A 24,804-nucleotide genomic window follows, 5' to 3' on the forward strand; every position below is an offset into this window, starting at 1 on the left:
GGGTGAGAATTACTGGATATTTGCAGACGTGTGTAGTCTGCCACTGTTTAGAATGGCCAAGATCACTGTCATTTATTGAGCCATTAAAAATGGTAAGGTTTATATTATAAATGTAGACAACATTATTCTTAAATCTATGTAAACATGAAAGGCAGAATCTGTTTTGACATGTATTGTTATTGTGCAGTTAAAACATAACTTTCTCCTGATCAGTTTCCTACATCCTTTGACTGTGTCCATATATGCAGACCCCAGCAGCTTCAGTCCAGTTTTGTGTGGATGCAGTTAGGATTAGGACCTTGTAATCAGTAATTTCAGGGGAAGATCACACTTCCTGTCAGGAAAAAAAAGCCAGGAGTGTTTTTATTTGGCCTTCACTGCAGGTCTTCTGATTTTGGTTGCATGAGAAATCATGTTGTTGGATGCCAAACACATATACTTATTTATTGAAGCAGCAACACAATTCCCCAATTTTTATCACCTTGGCTGTTGGAACTTATTTCTGCAGTCATGTTGAACACATGCATTGTGAGTCCTGTTGCAGTGATCTTTTCCCTGGACTGTTGGGTTGGCCTTTCTGTGCCTTTTCACTTGTTCCCCTTTTCTTGTGCATCAGATGTCTCCTTTGCTTTTCAAGACCCAGTGTGGCCTGTTTCCATGTGACTTACTGTTTCAGCACTTTCTTGTCTCATGAGGCCGTGATGGACACAAGTTGCAGTGCTCTCTCTTGTTTTCAGATAACTGTCTTCACCGTTTTTTGCCTCTTCTGCAATAGCAACTGTACTGTCCTGGCTGCAGTGAGGCAGCGGATGTTTTACAACTCTGGCTCTAGTTGGTCAATATGTCTTAAAATTTGATGGAAACAAACATTAAATAGGATTTTCATGGGACTTTATTTACAATAAATTTTAGAATGTCTTTCGAATTGATGACTTGTGCTGTCTGCATTTGCAACCTGTGTTGCCTTTAAAGAAGGCAGTTTAGAAAAAGTGAGGACTAGATCTTTTTCCAATTTCTTTTCCTCCAGTTGTTCATTAAACTTTTGAGATGCTTAGTGAGGATTTCACTCTGAATTTAACAGCTACGGCTACGTTTTCAACAGCTTAATTCTCAGTTTAGCAAGGGTACTTTGTTGCAGTACTAGTGATGGTTGAGAAGATTTTTGAAATTTTACAAAGTAGGAAAGCTTTTTTTTTTTTTCCCTTGTCCACAACTAAAAATAAGCTCATACAAAATGAGCTCTGATGTGTTGGTGTTTCTTGTTATTGCAACAAGTCAAGGTAATTCTTTAACATGCAGTATTTCCTTTCTGTTAAACAATCTACTTTTGTTTATAAAAGTTTCTTAAACTTTTTGGATAAACTTTGATAGCTTCTAACCATTAGAAATAGTTTTTGAGCAAATGCAAGCAAATTAGCTTGATTTTTAAGAGTAAAGGTTGACTCAGCAGCTAGTTTTAACTTGCTTTAGAATAATAATGAATTAGCTTTACTGGAACAGTAAGTCCAGCTCCGAAAGATGCAGAATGCAGTTAACTGCTTGATGTACTACAGCATTGTTCATTTTTTCTGTTCCTTGATACATGGCTTTGGAAGGTTGCTCTGATGCTTCATGTGACTGAACTGTGTTTTGCTGGTAGAGACAGATGCAAATGTGTAGAGAATTAGCAGGGCATGGAAAGAAATTAGTTTTCTGTCCTTTCTTGAAACTTTTATGAGAGAGCTTTGCCTGAATGCCAGTGTTTTGCCAGATAAGATCTAGCTGGAACTTCAGTTGCAAGCCCTTAGAGGGAAAAAGCCTCTATCTCTTCTTCGGTGTATTCTGTAAATGAAGTCTACCTTTTTGCTGGTCTGTTTTGTGTTTCTAATTGTTGCTGTGACAGCTTTTTTAATAACTCCATATTCTGTGGAGTGTCAGTTAAAATTACATGAAGAATGGTCGAATTAGGAAAATAAATCTTTTACAAAGAACAGATGTCATTTGTTACTAGTATTTGTTCTTATATTTTGCTGGATATTAGTGAAAGATAGTGTCTGAACTCTCAGGACTATTCTTAGAGTTTACAGTTGGGCCTAAACTGCTGAGAGGTTGCAGAACTCTGCATTCAAACTCTAAAACGTCCATTCTGAACCATTCCCCAAAACAGCATTGAAGAAAAGTGTAAAGTTCCATAGTTCAATAAAAGTAGTAATAGCTTGTTTTGGTAGATAGCTGAAGTAGCTCCAAATGTTGATTTCCTCTCTCTGGTTACACTTGAGGGATTATCTCTGTTTTAAATATGTTTGTCCCTTTCTCCCCACCCTTGCAAAGATGACAAAGCATGTTTCTCTTTGAGCTAGCTTTAGGAGAGTTGCTATTATTAGGAACAAGAAACCACTGGTGTTGTAAGTCATTGGCAACACTTGAAGAATTAATAATTTGAAGTCCCATTAGCACTTTTCACTGTTACTTGGCTGAGAGTAGCAAGGCTGGAGCAGCAGAAAAATCGACTGTGATTGGCACTTGCAGTTACACGAGAAAGAAACTTCAAGAATTACAAGGCATTGTGCTCTTGGGCTGAGCTGCTTATTTTCTCCCTCATGCTCATAAGTAATGTCTGACTTCTGATGGAAAAAAACAAGTCATTATTTCACAAGAGCACCCTAACCCTGCCTACGTAATTTCTATGGTGTTACACCTTAAAATGATGACTGTGCAATTGTGATTATAGGTATGAGGTGAAACAGGCATTTACTCTTAATATGAATAAGCATATATGATAGGTGTGTTCAGTTAGGGGACTCCTTCTATAACTACTGTTTATTTTGGAAAATAAGTAAATTTCTATGCTGTCAGAGTTTGGGAATACCCGTTAAAGATTTTATTCTTGCTGTGGAACAGAAGTAGCTGTAAAATCCTCAGAGAGGGAAGGTGAATTTTTGAAGAAATCAAATGGTGTTAATTGTTTTTCTGTTTTCTGCATGGAAGGGAATGTGATCTCTGTATTGCAGTTAAAACACCATGAGTCAAATTTATTCTTATAGTTTACGGTGGGTGTTTTACATTTAAAAAGCCCAGCAAAATTTTAACTCATTTTGTTTAAGTGAAATTATCTGAAAATCCAGGGATTTCCCATACAGCATACAGTTTGGCCGTAGTGGTGAGTTCAGTAGTTTATTTTGAAGTTATTTCACCAGTGGCCCTTAAACTCATTCAGTCCTGCTGCTTTGCATATTTTCTTGGACAGTAAGCATAAGACCAGTTTGATTTGAACCTCAGCAGTTGGTCAGTCCACCAGCTGGTAGCAGGAGAAGGAGATAAACTCATCTATGCTTGCTTATAAGTCCCTTTCTGCATCAGATGACCTGTATGATATCCTTTCTGTGCCTTGACTTGCTTGGAAGCAATTTTTGATAATCAGAAATATTAAATACCAAGAACTGTGTGTATTTATTTATTTCACAGGTAGAAATAGCGCTGTATTTATTGAAGTGAGGGATAATACGGCCTAATTAAAAGCTCATAGGTACCTGTTGTCCAAAATGTCCATTAATGTCCAAAATGCTTAACTTGGTATCCCATTGCAGTCGGAGTTTCGGGTAGGAAGATGAGCTTTTTACATACTTTCTTTCCAAAGATGGTCCTCAATTTGAGGGCTTACTTTGAGGAGTATTAGCTGCTTAAATGCAGCTGTGCTTCTGTTACAGTGTGGGTTTTATTTTTTATGTCTGTTCCTCTGCCTTTTTTCCCCTTAATCCCATGCTTCTGGGAGAGGAACAGGGTGATCCCAGTTCTATTTTAACCTGTTTGTGTCAGAATGTTATTATTTCATAATTATTACTATTTTAAGATCATGTATTCCTGGTCTTCAATATATTTTTGCAGTTCTAAGAAATAACTGTGCTCAATGCTTCTTCTGGTACCCTTGAGGCTATGTCTTGTGATGTAAGGGAACAAACTTGAGCAGGAAGTTTGAATTGCTACATATCCTATAGGATGCTCTGCATTTCCACGCTTCTAGTCAGTGCTGTCAGACAAGGCCAAGTAGAAAATACTCTTAAGTTCATAGCAAAATAATTTCCACATTTAACCAGCTGATTATGAAACACTGCCTGGGACTCAGGATCATTTCTCCCATAGCTCTTAATTGGTACTGAAAGCACTGGGAAAGATTGTGCCTGATGTTCCCAGTCATCCTGTATTCAGCATTTGGCATTCCAGACTGTGGGGATGAGTGAAAAATCTGGTGTTGTACATGCTTTAGGAAATAAGTATCCAGCCTGTGTAACTGTAGAAAGAATGATTGCTTTAAAGTTTTGCTGACTGTCAAAATGATCTTGGACTGTTTGACTTGGAGGCATAATGAAGCCTTGCTCGTTGCCATGCTGCTGTTCTAGCAACTGCTGCTACAGGCTGAGGAGAGATGTCTCTGATGAGGCTTTCTTTGAGGCCTGGCACTTCTTTGCTTAAACCTGTTCTTTCCATATCCTATATAATAACTGAAAACTTCGTTTATTTTCTGTTTTCCCAGGTATTGTACTATTTGATAACATTGTATAGTCTCACTTTTCTGAAGCATATGAAATGATTTCTGTGACATCTTGAAAATAACCGCATCAGTAGTAATATGTATTCCTTATCCACTGAAGGAACTATTTGTGCTTGAAATTGCATCTGTGTTTTGGTATGTGATGGTTTGTTGTGCTGAATGTTTGGGTTTTTTTTTTCCCCCAGTATATCATGACCTATTTGTTACTGATATAATAATTTTAAGTTATGTTTGAGTGAGGTATCTAACCTCTCATAGCATACTTGGAAGAGAAATATTTTTCTATGTTTTGTACACCAAGTTAGTATTTCTGATCACAATGCTAAAAACTTGAATTTTCATTCCTTTAGTAAAGTAAAATCTCATACTGTGGAAATCTTAAGTCTTGTGATGTCCTAATTACAGGTATAATCTGTATATATAATGAAATGGGGAATTACTTATTATGGTTCATTTACTGTTTATATATAATTTTAAAATTCTTGTGGAAAACAAATTCTTTTATGTGAATACAGAATCATAGAATAGTTAGGGTTTGAAAGAACCTAAATATCATCTAGTTCCAACCTCCCTGCCTTGGGCAGGGACAACTCACAGTAGACCATGTTGCCCAAGCTTCTGTCCAACCTGGCCTTAAACACTGCTAGGAATGGAGCATTTACCACTTCCTTGGGCAACCTGTTCCAGTGCCTCACCACTCTCACAGTAAAGAACTTCTTCCTTATATCTAGAATCATAGGATCATAGAATAGTTAGGGTTGGAAAGGACCTTGAGATCATCTAGTTCCAACCCCCCTGCCATGGGCAGGGACACCCCACACTAAACCATGTCACCCAAGGCCTCATCCAATCTGTCCTTAAACTCCGCCAAGGATGGAGCATTCACAACCTCCCTGGGCAACCCATTCCAGTGCCTCACCACCCTAACAGTAAAGAAGTTCTTCCTCATATCCAATCTAAACTTCCCCTGTTTCAGTTTTAACCCGTTACCCCTTGTCCTGTCACTACAGTCCCTGATGAATAGTCCCTCCCCAGCATCCTTGTAGGCCCCCTTCAGATACTGGAAGGCTGCTATGAGGTCTCCACGCAGCCTTCTCTTCTCCAGGCTGAACAGCCCCAACTTTCTCAGCCTATCTTCATATGGGTCACGCTGCTTTTGATGGAGCCCAGGATACGGTTGGTTTTCTGGGCTGAGAGCGCACACTGCCAGCTCATGTTTATTTTTTCCATCGACCAATGCCTCCAAGTCCTTCTCCTCAGGGCTGCTCTGAATCCCTTCTCTGCTCGACCTGTAGCTGTGCCTGGGATTGCTCTGACCCAGGTGTAGGACCTTGCACTTGGCATGGTTGAACTTCATAAGGTTGGCATCAGCCCACCTCACAAGCGTGTGAAGGTCCTTCTGGATGGCATCCCTTTCCTCCAGCATATCAACTGAACCACACAGCTTGGTGTCATCGGCAAACTTGCTGAGGGTGCACTCAATCCCACTGTCCATGTCACCAACAAAGATGTTGAACAAGACCGGTCCCAACACCGATCCCTGAGGGACACCACTCGTTACCGGTCTCCAGACGGACATCGAGCCATTGACCACAACTCTTTGCATGCGGCCATCCAGCCAGTTCTTTACCCACTGAGTGGTCCACCCATCAAATTGATGTCTCTCCAATTTGGAGACAAGGATGTCATGTGGGACAGTGTCAAAGGCTTTCTACAAGTCCACATAGGTGACGTCAACTGCTCTGCCCCTGTCCATCAGTTTCGTAGCCCCATCATAGAAGGCCACCAAATTGGTCAGGCAGGATTTCCCCTTAGTGAAGCCATGCTGGCTGTCACCAACCACCTCGTTTTTCATGTGCCTTAGCATGCCTTCCAGGAGAATGTGCTCCAAGATTTTGCCAGGCAGGGAGGTGAGACTGACTGGTCTGTAGTTCCCTGGGTCATTCATTTTCCCCTTCTTGAAAATAGGGGTTATATTTCCCTTTTTCCAGTCGTTGGGAACTTCACCTGACTGCCATGATTTTTCAAATATGATGGGCAGTAGCTTCGCAACTTCATTCTCCAGCTCCTTCAGGACCCGCGAATGGATTTCATCAGGTCCCATGGACTTGTGTACATTTAGGTTTTTAAGATGGTCTCGAACCAGATCCTCTCCTACAGTGGGCCTAGGGTCTTCATTCTCACAGTCCCTGTGTTTGCCTTCCAAGACTTGGGTGGTGTGGTCAGAGACTTTGCCAGTGAAGACCGAGGCAAAGAAGTCATTAAGAACCCCAGCCTTCTCCAAATCCTGGGTAGCCAGTTCTCCCGATATCTTCCGAAGGGGGCCTACGTTGTCCCTAGTCTGTCTTTTATTTGCAATGTACCTATAGAATCGCTTCCTGGTATCCTTAACATCCCTAGCCAAGTTCAATTCTAACTGGGCCTTAGCTTTCCTAACCTGGTCCCTAGCTTCCTGAACAGCATCCCTGTATTCTTCCCAGGTCGCCTGTCCCTGCTTCCACCTTTTATAAGCCTCTTTTTTCCTTTGAATTTTCCTGAGCAGCTCCTTATCCATCCAAGGAGGTCTCCTTGCCCTCTTGCTGCACTTCCTTCTAGTTGGGATGCAACATTCTTGAGCTTGGAGCAGGTGATCCTTGAATAACAGCCAAGAGTCTTGGCCCCCCCTGCCCTCTAGGGCTGTGTGCCATGGAACCTTACTAAGCAGACTTACAAAGTCTGCTCTCTTGAAGTCCAAGGCAGTGAGCTTGCTGCACACTCTTCTCACTGTCCTGAGGATCTCGAATTCGACCATCTCGTGGTCACTGCAACCAAGTGATCTAACCTGAACTTTCCCTGTTTATATATAAAAATAATTTTCACTGTTTTGAGAAGAAGATATTTCATTACAGTGCTGGGCTTGGAGTAAAAAGTTGTATTGTAAATTCTCACTCTTACCACAGTTTTCCTTCTCACAGTCAACTTTTTTTTTTGTTTGTTTTGTTTGTAAATTGAGTCCTTTGTAGTAGTTGTGCTAAACATAATCTGTTCTTGCTTTGTGTGTACAAGCATTTAGTACTAGCACTTTGCTTTCTAGTCTTACAACTATATACTGCATTCTCCTTTTTGTACTTCATGCTTGCATTAATTTGACTCACAAGTGTGATGAAAATTTAGAAATAGGTTTTATTTCTTTGTTTGGTTTAAGCTGTGGACTTTAAGTAGTATTGGTCTTGCATCTTTCATTTGGCAGTTGCCCTACTATAGCTTTTTAAAAAATTGAGAAGCTTACAAGTTAGCAATAGTAAGACCAAAGGCAAACTTAATGTTTCTGTGAATATTTTTAAGCTCTTCCATTACTTTATTGGGTATTTTCCTTTACTGAATGCTCCAACTAATGATGGTCTGCTGTTGTCTATTACTGTTTCTTTTAATTGTGCTTTATTTTACCGATACCCTCTTTTCTTTTGTTTTCTATTTGAAATTATTTTTGTTTTAATAATCCTTGCACTCTTAATTTTGCTGTCTGGATTTCTAGAGATTTGCCCATAAGTGTTATTTCTCTTTTTCTCTATTTTTGATGCATTATGCAAAACATTTTTCTGTTTTCCAATTATCAAAGTAACTACATTGCTGCTGTGTGGAATAGTATACCTGGGTTAATCTATGAATGCTTCCACCTTGCTGTCTGTATGGTTATTTGTTTATTGCTTGTTGCTCTTGTGTGTGCCCGTTTTCTTCCTTATATATGCATCTTTTACACTGCTGTTGCTGGAGTGGCCATATATTTTTCTTATGATACCCTGAATGCATAAAGGAATTTGAGTCAATAAGAGTCCCCTTTCGTGTTTGCCTTATCTGGACCTAGCTTGGGCTGCCACTGAAGAGATTTTCTTACTTCCACCAGACGTAAGCTGGTGTGATGCTGCTGCTTGTATCAGGCCTATCAACTACATGAGGAATTGTTTTGTCTTGCTGAACCAGTCGTCTGGGGAGGCATGAGGGTGGGAACGCTGGAGAAGCTGCCAAATCTACAGCTTCATGGTCTGGTGTGAGGGAAGTGCATAGTGCTTTCCTGCATTTCCTTCTGTTTAGATCTGAAGTGAATCAGTATCTAAAATAATTCCTGTCCTTTTGAAAATGGGGGATATCATCATTCCTTCTGTGCCTTCTGAATGTGTTTCTGCCTCCAGGAAAAGTTATGAGTAATGTTAGCTAGCTCCACTTTCGTTAGGTTCACTTTTTGTTCTTGATGTTCTGGACTAGATGGCAATGATTGAGGGTTTTAGATGTCTGCTGTAAACTTACCTTAAGAGCTGGATACTCAAATGACTTAATTAACTTAATCTATAATTAGTTTCAGTCTATAATCTTGAAGTATTAATAGCAAGAATTGATACACCGTTTCTGTGGTTACCTGTCACTCCCCCCCCCCCCCCCCCCCCCGTCAGTTTAAATTTGTTGGAAATATTCCATGCCCTGATGTTTGGTAATGAAGTGTTCCAATGAGTTCATAGGATATTGTTGGCAGATTTTTCCTCTTCAGTGTTGCAGTGGCAGGAGGTAGTGTATATACCTGGGAGTAGTTGGCACAGTGACTTTGGGCTCAGATTTTTTGTGGGGAAGGAGAGAAAGACTACTGGAGGCTGAAAGATGCATCTGGGATACTCGACTGGCTCTTGGCTTCCATAGTGAGGCTGGATGTACAGAGGTTATGGAGCAGAGTCTTGGAAGAAATTGTAGGAGGTTTCACTCAATTTATGCATATCTGATTGCTTCTGAGCTAGGCAGTGCAGTGCCTGTCAGAAGTGTTACGTGGCAAATCACTTGTGAAGTTTCTTAGGGGCTGCAGAGGCAGCAGGCAGAATGGTTTTCTCAGTTACAGTATTTGGAAAAAGGCAAAAGTGCACAGGGGACCCTGAAAGAGATGCACAGAGCAGTCATGCTTTTCCATCATCTCTTGGAAGTGGGTGGTTAAAACAGGCAACTAATAGGGACTGAAGGAGGGATTGGGAAAGGGGGTATTAAACGCTTGAAGGGAAAGATCTGATTTGTTTTCATTACATTTATCCCATTGGAAAAAAGTGTTTAAATATTGTTCCCTTCCCTCCCCCCCTTAAGTATCTCAAAGTACCCTCAAAGTCCTGCTTTCTATCCATTCTACTGCCCATTCTACCACGAGTTCAGTGTCAACTGCTCATTAAAGATGTTGCACTTGTTTTTGCGTATTGTGGACTACTGACTCATTTGGAGACACTAAACTAATCTCTTTCTCCATTTTATGCAACTGGATGATATTCTATCCAGAAAAACGTGTAAGGAACTGGCAATTTTGAGGCTTACTCTAGCTTTGTAAATGTTTTCGTCATTTTGTATTACATGTGTTTCTATGGTTATTTTGTTTTCATCCAGTAAGCATGCTTCATAGGAAACTTAGCTTTGTAGGAGTTCAGATGTACGCTGAGACTACTAGGAATTTGTAGTGAAACAGTGGTTATATCAGAGTTTCTGTATTTTGTACTGGGGAAAAATTATGGCACTTGAACTGCAGCAAGTTTAAACTTAAGAAGGATGCACTGGACCAACTTAATCTTCAGGGGAAGGTGCTAGTAGTCTGTCAGTGGGTATAAGTTTCTTGCAAATGCACTGTATTTGCAACTTGGGATCTATTTGTTATTTGGCTACTGAAAACTGTTTCTTTGTAGTGCATACTATTGTCTTTGAGGTTCCTCTATTGTTTACATCAGTTTCCTTTTGTAGTTTTAGTTGTGATGCCAATTAAAAAGCACCACATTTTTTTAAAGAGTGTTGGGGAAATTTGTCCTGAAAATCAGTCACCTCATCACAGAAAGCTATTAGGTTGGTCAGACAGGATTTGCACTTGGTAAATCCATTTTGGTTGCTCACAACCCTCTTAGCGACTGAGGTGAGGCTGACTAGTGTGTATTTTACTTCCTTTCTGGCCTGGACCTTTCTTCTTGCAGATTTTCTGCAGCTGCCAGTATAATCTGGGAAGTCATTTATGTTGGCTTTCTGCTGAATTTTGGCTATCTGGATTCCATAATACTGGTGGCAGTACTGCTTGTAGTCAAGATGCCATGTGACATTACAGCTGAAAAACTCAGTGTGGTTTTCCTTTCTGAGCTCTACATTGTTAGGGGTTTTTTTTATCCCTTTTAATAAAGAAAAAAGTTTGGTGTTTTTGTTTTTTTTTTTTTTTTTTTTTTTTTCCAGGGGTGGAGAGGGATGGGGATCTTCTAAGAACATTATTTCATTTACCAAAACAATTCCACAAAGGTATGTGACATGACTGACTCTAGTTAGAGACAACAGCCTTGATCACTAGGGACAATGTAGAAATTAATTTTCAGTTGTGTTGAGCATGTGTGTTACTGGAGGACTTCTACTTGTGTTCTCTCATATTTGTAAACTGGCTTAATAAGGCAGTTAGAGTCTCTATATTTAGTCTAGTCTCAAAAATATTCTAAAGTTATACTGCTAACTATATTTTCAAACAAATTTTTTATTTCGGTGAGGAGTGTTGCCTATTTGGGAACTTTCAGATTGTGGTATGTATTTCTAAACGAATAAAAAACCCACAGTAAAATACTATACTGCATCCAAAGTGATTCAATCTTAAACTTGGTAGGATAATATTGTAGTTCAGAGGACTTCGAAAATTGTGCTGCAAATAGCAGAAGCAATACTACTAATGGATTAAAGATTTAAACAAAGCTCTTGGATGACTAATTTTGGAGCCTATGGAAGCCACGGTACTAAAAGGTCATACAGAAGGTAATGCCTGTGTCTTTCTACAGTAGACTTAAGTGCTGGTTTTGTGTGGTGTGTTTTTTTTTTTTTTTTTTTTTTTAATTATTTTTTTTTATTTTTTTTTTATTTTTTTCCCCTCTGTGTGTGCATATATATGTATAAATATGAAATATATATAAGTACATATAATAAGTTTAATTCTCAGTTAAAAAATCAGACATCCTGCGGCTATGCCATTGAAACATATGCTTTATCAGTCTTTTTAGAAGAAATTACTGGTTTTAAGGAATGAGAGAATATCATTTTGTTTATAGATGCTTTCAGTCAAGTCATCAAGTGGTAGAAACAAAATATTTCTCCTTTTTCAGTACAAAATTTTGAAGGTACTGGCTGCTGCTTCATGTGTGAATTTTTTTGGGAAAAGCAGAATAAAAAAACCATAATTACTGCTGCAGTGTATAGTACCAAAATGTTCATAATATTATGGAATTTATCTTATTTGATACCTTCATGCCTTTGACAGTTCTGTATTTGCAAAAGCAAAGTACTTTGACTTCATGTTGCTTTCTTTTTTGTAATATTGTTTGAAGTTTCTGAGACTTCCTAAAGTAGATACTGTATCATTGTGTATATACTTTTTTTTTTTTCCCCCCCTTAATCTAATTCTATCAATTTTTAAGTTTGTGGAAACTATTTTGTACACAGCATCTGCTGTAGAGTTGTGTGATATCTCTATAGAAGAAATAATAGTTTTGTAGTAAGAAATGTAATCATTGTTCATCAGACCTCTTATAATCCATCTTTTTCATTTTCTTAAGATCATGGAGAAGAGTAGGTTGCCTTTGAACAGGAGGCTATGTCTCAAACCATTTATATGTAAATAATCTTTATATATGTTTTCTTAGTAAGTATGACCTGATATAGGTAATGGCATGAATTGGGCAGTATGGGTGAGATTTTGAGTTCAGGGAATAGGCAGCTGCTTATTGCTTGGCAGAAAGGATGCTCATGTGAAGTTAACCACTACTATGGAACATGATCTTAAACCTGAAGAAATTTCTCTTTTACCTTCAAAAAGCATGGCTGGTAAAGTATGAAGAAACCTGTTTAAAAATGTGTCCTGTGCGACACAGGACACAGTTGTGACTGTTTCTGCAGCAGCTCTGAGCTCTGGCCACAAGTTTCTAATTAGGTGGAACATAATGAGATGGCCTACTAGATCTGACCCTTAGGGAGAGAGGCTGATTTAATATATTTCTGTCTAGATAAATATTTGGAATCGTAAGAAGTAGAAATTGTTCTAGAAAGAAAGTTGGTGATTGCTTAAATTCATTTAGTGGGATCAGGTGACTTCATTATTTTTAGCCATTTAGGAGACCAGACTTTTTTTTTTATCACTTGATAAAGATTCTGGGGGCTTCCCCTGCTGTCCCCTTTGCCAATGTTTTGCACTAGCAAAACTAGAAATAGATGTAATCTGTTCATATAGAGGCTGAACAGAGAACCGTCTAGATGATCTTTGGCTTGAATTCAAGCTAGAGTTAGAGAGATTATTTTTCTCAGTTTAGATCACCTTAGCTGATCCTGTCAAGGAATAAGCCTAGCCCCATTTCGATTGTCTAAGGTGATGCAAAGTGTTTTGATTCTTTTTGCCTGTTATCTATCTGTGTAGCTAAACTAGCTTAAATACAAGTCAGTATAGATTGTTACAAAGGAAAAAGGATCACTTTTTTTGAATATCTCACTTCTGCACTTAAGAAAGTAGGTGAAAATGGGCTTGCATCTCCTATTTGCCACTGTTACCTAAAATGCTCAGGTGTTTCTTTTAAACTTGACCGAGACTCCTATCCTTTTAAACTAGATTATAATTCAGAGTAGGTTTTAATGCAGGCATGTTGTCTGAAAGCATGTGTGTGTGTCTGTGAAGGTGGCCTCTTGTTTTTCATAATAAGATAAATTTTACTTTCAGAATAAGGTTGTGTGAAATGAGGCTTTCTGTCCCTTGTTGATAGTTCTGCTGTATGATAAAATAGCTGTTAGCATTGAAAATAAAGGTTAGTAAAATGGAATTAGCAAGTGGACTTTTTTTTCATGTAGTGAAATCAGCAATGCTGTCAGAGCAGATGTGAGAGAGGAGGAGTCAAAAAGAATAAACCTTGACTCTGGAATCCAGGCTGAATTTTACTCTTTTTTTTTTTTTTTTTTTTTTTTTTTTTTTCCTCCCTCTCCTTTTTCTCCTCACTTGAAGAGAAGGCTTGTTGAAAATACCATTTCTGGTAGAAAAATTAGGAGTGTTAATCAAAAGACTGTTCTTTTTCTTCATGAGCTTTATTACACAAGCCAGTTATATCAAAATACAGAACATAATTTGTCCATTTTTACTTTAGTAACAATATTCTGACTATAGCAAGTGGGCAGGTTTTAGTATTGGAATTTGTTGCTTTCTTGATAAGTGCTGAAATTGATCTAACATGCACAATAGCTTTGAAACTTTTTAGTTACATGCTGTACTTTAGTGTTATGTATTTTAAGAAAATGTTAGCAGATATTTTCATTTAAAGGTTTGCACTTCTAAAAATGAGTTTGGTGAATAGTTGAAACAGTGCAGTAATTGTGGTTCTAGAATTTAGATGGAAGGTTGTTCCCTGTTTGTAAGAGCTTTGTTAGACCACCTTGTAAAAACTGTGGGGAGGGGAGGGGAAATTGATCCTCAAAGCTTTTCTGTCTCACCAGTGTGAGGAGCAGCAGGAAAATGCAGACTAAGTAATTAGATGTGATTGCACTTGAATTAATCCAACTGCTAACCAGTTAAGCCATTTGACATACAAAGCACATGTTGAGTGGAAGAGGAGAAGGTGAGGTAGAGAGGGGACAGATGTACTCTTGCATAGCATAGCAGAGGAAAGGAGGGTTCCTGGCCTCTGTAGCCAGGAGGGATCAGCAGGAATACTGAACTTACCCAGAAAAAACTTAATTGGCCTAAGTTCTTAACTCTTCAATTATGTAATGCTTTTCTTTATTTAGAAGATGATTACTGCATATATTTATACTTTAATAGTTTAAGGTTGCTTTGGGGGAAAAAAAAAAGCAAAACTTGGAACCATAAACCCAAAATAGACTATGTAAAATTCCTGTTAAAAAAAGTGCCAAGAGTTTTCATATGAGTGCTGCAGTAAATTGTTGTGTAGGTTCACTACAATTATTTTTGTGTGCTGTGAAGTAGGAATGGTGCTTAGGGTTTTGTTTTGCCTTGCCTCTTTGGGCTAAGGAAGGAAAGGGCAAAACAATAAGGAAGAGGAGGTTAAAAAGAGACCTTTTAGTGATGTTAGGAAATGAGGATATGCACAACTTTTCAAAAACCCCATTTGGCATGTCTTTCACTTGATTGCTGCAACTTTTGCAAATAGAATGTAACTACGAAGATGTTAATGGCTTATTTCACAATTGTTAAATATTTCTCTAGCAGTGTAATATAGCAGTTTCAATGCAAATGAAATTGGCACTCCAGTTTTTACAGCTTTCCAATTTTACTTGTCAGGCTAGTGAAGCGACACTAATTTGAATCCTAAAATAATGTTTTTAATTACTTGACAAAAATGACACCTTAATTATAGAAAGGTTTATATATGAACATGTTCCAGTTATACTCAAAATGGAAGTAAAATTAAAAGACAGATGTGTAGAATTAACAAAATTTAACTTGACATCTACCGTATATGTAATCCTTGAAAATTTTTTAAAATGTGAGCCCAGAGGTGGCATTAAATACATTTGGCAAAACATATTAAAAAAAATTCCAGTTTAAACCACCCAAATGGCAAATGACAGTTTGCTTATCAACGTCTAGTTAGGGACATGTCAGCTGCTGTAGTTTTTCAATATTAATGGGCAAATGTAGTTGAATATACACAGTAAAAGAGTTGTGAGCAAAGTAGTGTGGTTTTATTTTTCAGTTATGCCATTCTTTCGGTGTTCAGATTATTCTGTTGCAGCTATTATATTTGAAAACAATCACACATGGCAATCTCCAGAAGTGGTATGGGCCTGCTGGATGCTACTGGTGCAAAACTTATGTAGTGTTCTGATGAAGCTTCAGGATTGACAAACTGATGATTCCAGAGCCCAGTCACCTTGTACGGATATTGTTTCCCCTCTTGCCCTATCTCCAAACTTGAAATCATAACTACTCTGAACATGGCAGGGAGTTGACAAGAGAGCTGAGCACGTGGAACAGGAGCTTCCAGCTGCAGTGGGAGGACCCTGGAACCCAGAGCCTCTTGAGAGGAAACAGGTGTGGTTGCTGTTTGAGGACAGAGGGAAGGATAGGAAGAAGTGAAGTACCTGCTGGCTGGACTTCTGGAGTAGCACCGGTTTTGCACTAAACTATAAACAGGTATCTTATTACCAGCTACAAGCTGAAATTGACAGCACCAGTTGAAATCCAGACTGCAGACCTATAGTTACATTGGTGAATCATTTTAGTGAAAGTGTATCGAGTGTATTGGTATCAGGTGTGCAGGCTTGATTTTGCCTGTATCAAGCAAGGATTTTGCTTAAAGATAGGATAGAGGCAAAGCTCTGAAAGCATGTCAGGTGGATTAAGCAAACAAGAAACCTGTTGAAGCTACTTTGAAGTATAGTACACATAGTTGTGTTTGTTATTTGAGTAAATTGTTGTGGTTGATACATTAAATCTTTGCCATGCTCCCATTGGTTTTTCTGAAAAATACTCCATTCATAACTACTAAATTATATTATGTCTAAGTGCATACTAAAATACAGTGGGATTTTTCTTTTCTTAAAACTGTTGGTTGAAGACTGTGGCTTAGGTTTCTATGCAGTGAATTTTACGGATTTACGTAAGCTCCTGTGTGGAATGGTCATGATAAATCACATAGTCTTAGTTCAGCACTAACAGTATGCAACTGGGACCATCAAAATGCTGCATTAATTAGGAAGCACAAGCCAAAGAAAGGAAAATCATGTGTATATAAGGAAAAGTGTGGTTTTTTTTTTTTTTTTTTTTGTGTGTGTGTACCGCTTTTAGTAGTTGGCTGTAAACTGTGGAAAAAAACATTCAGGGCAAAGCCTAGTCAAAAAAAAAAAAAGCAGGTGTTGAGAGGTAACAGTCTCGTTATCTGTAGCATCTGGATTAAGCTCATATGAATATTACCTTGGTGTGTCTTCTCTCACCTGATTAGCTCTTCAGTGTCTCTTTGGACTTATAGGCAGCCCTTTTCTTAAATCGCAGTTTATTTTGCTAAAGCAATTCCATACTATGGGAAGAAAATTACTGTGTGTAACTGGTGCTATATTAAGTGTTTGCATATTTGACCTTACAGATACACTGCAGAAGTCTTTCTTTATATTATTTTAGATATGAAAGATAAGAAGTGGTGATGGTGCAGCTGGTATATGGCATCTGTTGTGATGGTAACCAAAAGTGACTGAGTGATGGAATGGTTGTGGATCTGGAATAAAAGTCCTTTATCTGTGTGCACATCATACAGTATATACCCGTATATGCCTGCTATGGGATTAAGGCCTATATTCTTCTTCAGTAGTTAGGTAACTATCCCTAGTTTCTTGAAATTCAGTAAATAGTACTATGATAGTTCAGTTTGGATGTTTGCCCTCCCAGCATAGGCCATGTCAGCTTCTCTTAAAGAATCTGGATAGCTGTGATGTAATGCCAGCATGATACCATCTCTTCAGAAGACTGGCTTGTTCTTTCTGTCAACTGATAAATGTTCACCCTGCACTTTAACTAACTGCAGTAAGGCTAGACAGAGCTTCAGTAAATCTGTGAATCTTCTAAAGAATTGACATTATAAATGAAACTTATTTGGAGCTAAGTTATAAGTAGTGGGGTTTGAATTTAAATACCTGAGCTAGTTCCATACTGACCAGCTGCGTAGTCATAAGCTGCATAGTCATACCTGTGTAATGTTTGGACTTCCTTTTGATAGTTGATTTTGATATTTTAAAGGGACTTTAAACAGAGTTTTAGTTTTTGACTGGGACTTATACTGCTGAAGTCCTTTTAAGAACTGTGAAATTAGAGGAAGTTTTGTTTACAGTTAGCCTAATGGGAACTATACTAATGTTTTTTTTTTTTTTTTTTTTGAATGTCCCAAAATCTGTTAGGCTATAAACCACTTATCTAAATTATATGAGAATTGAGCCAGTATCTTTTGTACTTACTGCAGTCTACCAAGTTGTGCAAGTTTTAAGAAATCCTATTAAAATACCAGATGAGATTTGAATCTCTGTAGCCATATGCTAAATTGCAAAACTAGAGCATAGGACAAAAGGTCACTGTTTTATTTGTTAGATTTATGGAACTTTCTTTGTTAATTATGCATTCATCCAACTCTGAATATGTGTCCTGCTATCTAGTTTAATTAAGTTTTGTTAAGTCATTTAGAGTGCTAACCCAATATTCAGAACTTAACGTTTTTGAATAATGCCATTAAGCATACTGATTTTTTTTTTTTTGACAAAAAAGAGCACGATTAAATGTTATCTTCTATGTGCATGTCTTCCTGTTGCTTATAGTGCTCTGCAGAAGTTCTAAATGTATTTTCGAGGGCATGAATATGAGGGATGTTCTTTGTGTATTGAAATGTAGCTGTATAATGAGAGCTCATGTCTTTTTTTAGTTAATTGTTGTATTTGCAATTTTTTTTAAGTTGATGTCTTTCTCCTCCCCACCCTCTGTGCAGTTTATCTACTGCATTTGCTTATTATGAGTCAACAAAATCTTCTATTCGGTTGTGGCCAAAAATTGTTTTTAATTTACTGTAGCACAGATATTCAACCTTTTAACTGTGTGGATTGTATTGTGAATGTCATCTAATAAAGCACTTTTTCAGCTTAAAGAGAATTGAGTAACTTGCAGACCATTCTTATAATTGCAACACTTTTAATTAAAGGGCATATAAGTAGACAAGAGTAATTTTTTTCCAGTCTCAAACACTAAGAGGAAAAAAAAAGTATAACTTCTGTCTCTTGCTAAGAAATTTTATCTAGAAAGAAAGCAGAAAATCATTTTAATGTTCCATTAAACTTATAATAAACTAGGAAGAATTAAATTGCTCCAATAATTACAATTTACATCTATGAAGCAGTCTCTTCTTAGAGCTACAATTTTGCTTTTGGGCAATCCGATGTCCTGCTCTCAGGAAAAAACTGAAGCTACTTTATGTAGGAGCCTTATTTTATATTATTTTTCATTGTTTATAGGATTTTTGAAGCTTTTTTGTGAGGAAGTTGATTTTTCTGAATCCCATGCCTAAGATGGAACGATGCAATTTAAACAGTCACTTTACAGGAATGGGAGAGCTGTAGGCAAGCCTCTCTTGTCCTCTCTTTTAAAAGCTAAAACAGGGCTCTCTGCAAATATGGTGTTTGATCTCTGCTTGTTTTCTAAATGTCAAACTGCAAGACGAGTTTATTTAAATACTTTCTTAGTGTTACTTGTTGACATAGCAGTTGTCTGAGTTCCCATCAGGGTGTCATTTGATCACTGGTAGGAAAGGCGTAAATTAGACAACAAAAAAAGAAAAGTTGAGAACCTTAGAGCTGGAACAGTTTTGGTGGCCTATAAATACTTATCATGAGCTTCATGCTTTTGGACTTGGCTGTAACACGCTTTCCATATTGCACTAGAGACTAGATTGAATTAAATTTATATAATCTTTGTTGTCTGCATTGCAGCATTGTGAAGGTCCCAAACTATTGTAGCTTTGTTTTCCCTACCTTGCTTTTTAGATTACCCTGCATATATGTGTATATATGAACATACAGACATATGTCTGTCTGTCCAGATAGATCGAGTGTGTATGTGTGTATATGTTTATGAATGTACACGTATTATGACCTACAGTGGCACAATAACCTGAATCTCACTGCTTTTTCATACTCCTGGTGAATCCATCACTGCAGAAAGTTTTGCCTGCTGCATTATACAGGGCACCAGCCCCACAGATGCACTTGTGGGTGATTTTACTGGTACCAGAGGCTTTCCAAACAAGCTTTGTCTCCACTGCTGCCAGGGTATCAGTCCTGTCTGCTAAGCCAGGTCTCTTCTAGGAGCATGATGGTACCTGTGTGGAGAAAATGTTCATCTGGGAATCAGGGATCTCTTCAATATATTAAACATCCTGGTTTTAAAACAGAATTTTATTTAGATATTCAGAAAAATTGTTTGAATATTCTTGATATCTGCGGTAAAAATTGTTAGAGGTAGTTTCTGAAGTTTCTCTCTATTTAAAAAGTAAACTTGTGCAGTAAACACCACCTGTTGGCCCATTTGAGACTTGACTGGAGAAAGTGACACTTTTTTGGTCTTGCAACTGCTTTGAAGAAGTGTAGTGTTCCTGGTTATGGAAAATGACATGTTTAGTTGTATAAAATGAGATTGTATTCATCTCCTCCTATTTTGTTACAAAGCCTACATTTTTCTTGGAAATAGCGGAGAAATTCACAGGGAGGAAGAAAAAGGGTATCTCAAGAAACAAAGTGCACAAAATGAGAATAGAGAAGAAAGAAATTGCACATTAAAGGGCAATAGTTGCATCTGAAGAGAGATGAGTAATAATATTTGAAAAAAAAAATGCTCTAATGTTGGCTTAACTAGACTACTAGCCTACAGCATAATTGGATAGCAATATGCTTTTAAAAAATAAAGGTAATTTTTATTTCATCAAGCAAAATATATTTTGTATGTAGTTAAAATGTCTCAAGCTTTTTAGACACAGCAAATATTGATTTGAAGACTTCAAGTTGCATGAATATCATATTAATTACTTCTTTTCCATGTGTTCTTGTTTACAGACCAGTCTTTCCATATGGGGATGGGGAAGTCTTGGCCTTGTGCTTTTTCTAGTAACTTTTGGACCCTTCGCTATATTTTACTTTGCATTTTATATCCTCTGCTTTGTGGGTGGGTAAGTATACTACTCAATGTTTTTTATGATTTACTATAAACATAAAATTTCAGTGTGTATATTAGCAAATAGTTTGCTCTGAATATCTGAAGTTACTTTTATGTAATTAATATTCCCACAATTCATAGAATCATAGACTAGTTAGGGTTGGAAAGGACCTTAAGATCATCTAGTTCCAACCCCCCTGCCATGGACAGGGACACCCCACACTAAACCATGTGTCACAAGGCTTCGTCCAACGTGTCCTTGAACACTGCCAGGGATGGAGCGTTCACAACTTCCTTGGGCAACCCATTCCAGTGCCTCACCACCCTTACAGTGACAACTTCTTCCTTATATCCAATCTAAACTTCCCCTGTTCAAGTTTTAACCCGTTACCCCTTGTCCTGTCACTATAGTCCCTGATGAAGAGTCCATCCCCAGCATCCTTGTAGGCCCCCTTCAGATACTGGAAGGCTGCTATGAGGTCTCCATGCAGCCTTCTCTCCTCCAGGCTGAACAGCCCCAACTTTCTCAGCCTGTCTCCATACGGGAGCTGCTCCAGTCCCCTGATCATCCTCGTGGCCCTCCTCTGGATTTGTTCCAACAGTTCCATGTCCTTTTTATGTTGAGGACACCAGAACTGCACACAATACTCCAAGTGAGGTCTCACGAGAGCAGAGTAGAGGGGCAGGATCACCTCCTTTGACCTGCTGGTCAAGCTCCTCTTGATGCAGCCCAAGATACAGCTGGCTTTCTGGGCTGAGAGCACACACTGAAGCCGGCTCATGTTCATTTTCTCATCGACCAACACCTCCAAGTCCTTCTCTGCAGGGCTGCTCTGAATCTCTTCTTTGCCCAACCTGTAGCTGTGCCTGGGATTGCTCCGACCCAGGTGTAGGACCTTGTACTTGGCATGGTTAAACTTCATAATGTTGGCATCAGCCCACCTCACAAGCGTGTGGAGGTCCCTCTGGATGGCATCCCTTCCCTCCAGCGTATCAACCGAACCACACAGCTTGGTGTCATCGGCAAACTTGCTGAGGGTGCACTCAATCCCACTGTCCATGTCACCGACAAAGATGTTGAACAAGACCGGTCTCAACACCGATCCCTGAGGGACACCACTCGTTACCGGTCTCCAGACGGACATCGAGCCATTGACCACAACTCTTTGCGTGCGGCCATCCAGCCAGTTCTTTATCCACTGAGTGGTCCACCCATCAAATTGATGTCTCTCCAATTTAGAGACAAGGATGTCGTGTGGGACAGTGTTGAAGGCTTTGCACAAGTCCAGATAGATGACGTCAACTGCTCTGCCCCTGTCCATCAGTTTCGTAGCCCCATCATAGAAGGACACCAAATCGGTCAGGCAGGGTTTCCCCTTAGGGATTTTCCCATGCTGGCTGTCACCAGCCACCTCGTTGTTTTTCATGTGCCTTAGCATGCCTTCCAGGAGAATGTGCTCCAAGATTTTGCCAGGCAGGGAGGTGAGACTGACTGGTCTGTAGTTCCCTGGGTCATCCATTTTCCCCTTCTTGAAAATAGGGGTTATATTTCCCTTTTTCCAGTCGTTGGGAACTTCACCTGACTGCCATGATTTTTCAAATATGATGGGCAGCAGCTTAGCAACTTCATTCTCCAGCTCCTTCAGGACCCGCGAATGGATTTCATCAGGTCCCATGGACTTGTATACGTTTAGGTTTTTAAGATGGTCTCGAACCAGATCCTCTCCTACAGTGGGCCTAGGGTCTTCATTCTCACAGTCCCTGTGTTCGCCTTCCAAGACTTGGGTGGTGCGGTCAGAGCCCTTGCCAGTGAAGACTGAGGCAAAGATGTCCTTAAGAACCCCAGCCTTCTCCAAATCCTGGGTAGCCAGTTCTCCTGATAGCTTCTGGAGGGGGCCTACGTTGTCCCTAGTCTGTCTTTTATTTGCAATGTACCTATAGAATCGCTTCCTGGTATCCTTAACATCCCTAGCCAAGTTTAATTCTAACTGGGCCTTAGCTTTCCTAACGTGGTCCCTAGCTTCCTGGACAACATCCTTGTATTCTTCCCAGGCCGCCTGTCCTTGTTTCCACCTTTTATAAGCCTCTTTTTTCCTTTGAATTTTCCTGAGCAGCTCCTTACCCATCCAAGGAGGTCTCCTGGCCCCCCTGCTGCACTTCCTTCTAATTGGGATGCAACACTCCTTGTAGCAAGTGATCCTTGAATATCAACCAACAGTCTTGGGGCCCCTCCTGCCCTCTAGGGCTATATCCCATGGAACCTCATGGAGCAGGTTCCTGAAGAGGCCAAAGTCTGCTCTCTTGAAGTCCAGGGCAGTGACCCTGCTGCACGTTCTTCTCACTGTCCTGAGGATCTTGAATTTGACCATCTCATGATTGCTGCAACCAAGGCTGCCCTGGAGCATCACATTTCCAACCAGCCCTTCCCCGTTGGTGAGCACGAGGTCAAGGATGGCACCTCTCCTTGTCGGTTCCTCTATTACTTGCAGAAGGAAGTTGTCTTCCACACAATCGAGGAACCTCCTGGATTGCTTGTGCCGGGCCGTACCGTCGCTACAACAGATGTCAGGGTAGTTGAAGTCCCCCATGAGAACAAGGGCCTGCGAGCGTGAGGCTGTTCCTGTCTGTCTGTAGAGTGCTTCATCTGCAGATTCCTCTTGATCAGGTGGTCTGTAACAGATCCCCACAGTGATGTCCCCCATCGCTGTCCTCCCTTTAACCGTGACCCACAAACTCTCTGTTGATTGCTCAAGTGTCTCCAGACAGAGTTCCATACTCTCCAGCCTATCCCTAACATAAAATAGCAACTCCCCCTCCCCACCTGCCGGGCCTGTCTTTTTTAAAGAGCCTGTAACCTTCCATTCCAACACTCCAGTCGTAGGAGCCATCCCACCATATTTCTGTTATGCCTACTATATCATACCCCTGTAGACATGCCCACATCTCTAATTCCTCTTGTTTGTTTCCCATGCTACGGGCGTTTGTATAGAGGCATCTGAGCCAAGCTCCAAATGAAGCTGGCTCATTGGCTGGAGCAGCTGGAATATCTCTGCATCGCTCCGAGCATTTGTGTAGGTGCTGGCAACTGACTGGGTGTGTTGGGATGGAATGATGCCCCCCTCCCCCAACACATCTAGTTTAAAGCAACCTTGACCAGTCTGGCAAGCCTTCTACCAAAATGGCTCTTTCCCTTCTTTATCAAAGCAGCTCCACCAGCCCCCAGTAGACCTGGCCTACGAACTTGGGTCCTGTGTTCAAGGCACCCAAACTCCTGACTATGGAACCACTGTTCTAACCATTTATTAACCTGGCCAATCCTCCTAGCTTTTTTAAGGTCCTCCCCTGTATCCTGGAGAATTGACGGACTATTTGAGCTCCAGAGCCCCTGACCACCTTTCCCAGGGCTCTATAGTTCTTCTTTATGCTCTCCAAGCTACTGCTATCTACATCCCTAGCGCCCACATGGATCACTAGAAGAGGGTAATAGCCTGTGGGACTTCCTAGAGCAGGCAGCCTCTCTGCAACATCCCTGATCCGTGCCCCAGGTAGGCAACACACCTCCCTTGAGACTGGGTCAGGCCGACAGATGAGTGCTTCTGTCCCTTTCAAAGTAGAGTCCCCTACCACTATGACCCACAGCTTTTTCCTGGCAGCACCAGTAGAGATGATCTTTACCAGTGCACCAGCCGGTTGTTTCTGGTATGAGTGCGTTTCCTCCTTAGCGCCCTGCAGGACAGCAAAGCAGTTCTGGGTGGGAACAACAGATTTAGGAGGAAGCCCCTTGCTTTTAATTGTTCTCTTCCTCCTTTTGTTTGTTGGTTTTCTTTGTTACTGTTTCCCAGCTTCCTGGGTTAACGGCCTCCTTCTGTCCTCCATGAGCTGCAGGGGATGCTTGAGGCCCCTGCACAGTTTGGGCCTGGAGCAAGCAGTCCTGCTTCCTATCAGTTTCCGCGACATCTTGCAGCCTATTAACAGCATCCCGCAGCTCAGCCACCTGCTGCAGGAGGACCTCCACCAGGGAGCACAGAGTGCAGCCCTGCCCACTGTGCACCGTTCCCTCACAAGACCAGTACAGGCACTCTCTACACTCTGAGCATTGCACTGCAGCCTCCCCTCTCATTGGCTCTGTCTGGGTGCCTACGCTGGCCACCGCCGGGGCAGCCAGAGCAGAGCTCCCAGACCAGGCACTGGTCATGACTTCTCACCATCCTGCTCACCTGCCTGCGCAAACTCCCTCGACCCGCCCTGGTTGCTCATGCTCCCTAGGGCAGGTTTTTACCCAGTCAGGGCTGGTGCTGCTTTTCCTGGCTCCGCCCCCTGTGAGTCAGCTGCTCGCGTCAGCTGAGCTGCCGGCTCCTGAGCAAGTCCTGTTGAGGACCTGAGGCTCCCTCGCTGGCTCTGGCCGCTCTAAGTTGAGGCTCCTGGACGCTGATTTCCCCCCCCCCGCTCCAATGTTGAAGGCGTCCTCTCTCGAGCTACTCACCTCAGCAATTGACCGACAATGGTCGATAATGCCTGGTTTAAATCTGCCACTGTTCCTCTTAGCTCTTTGTGAGCAAAATTCTTTTTATTAAAGTTTTCTATCAAAAGT

At 40.3% G+C, this 24,804-nt stretch overlaps 1 protein-coding gene across 10 annotated transcripts in view; it reads left to right on the plus strand.

The window, feature by feature from the left end:
* Positions 1 to 24,804, plus strand: part of SNX13 (sorting nexin 13) — a 71,578-nt gene that overhangs the window by 2,374 nt on the left and 44,400 nt on the right. For 6 of the 10 annotated variants that reach the window (XR_013956288.1, XM_080611298.1, XM_080611306.1 and 3 more), the window contains one exon: positions 20,114 to 20,226. Coding sequence is in view for 8 of the 10 variants with exons in the window: in XM_080611298.1 (XP_080467424.1) it covers positions 20,114 to 20,226 (113 nt within the window). In the remaining 2 variants the exon portion in view is untranslated. Of the gene's footprint in view, positions 1 to 9,127; positions 10,802 to 15,262; positions 15,669 to 20,113; positions 20,227 to 24,804 lie in introns of those variants that run through there. The other 4 variants (XM_080611304.1, XM_080611299.1, XM_080611303.1 and 1 more) reach the window with 4 other exon arrangements.

Source organism: Psittacula echo, assembly GCF_963264785.1.
Source record: "Psittacula echo genome assembly, chromosome: 2".
In the NCBI taxonomy this organism is placed as follows: domain Eukaryota; kingdom Metazoa; phylum Chordata; class Aves; order Psittaciformes; family Psittacidae; genus Psittacula; species Psittacula echo.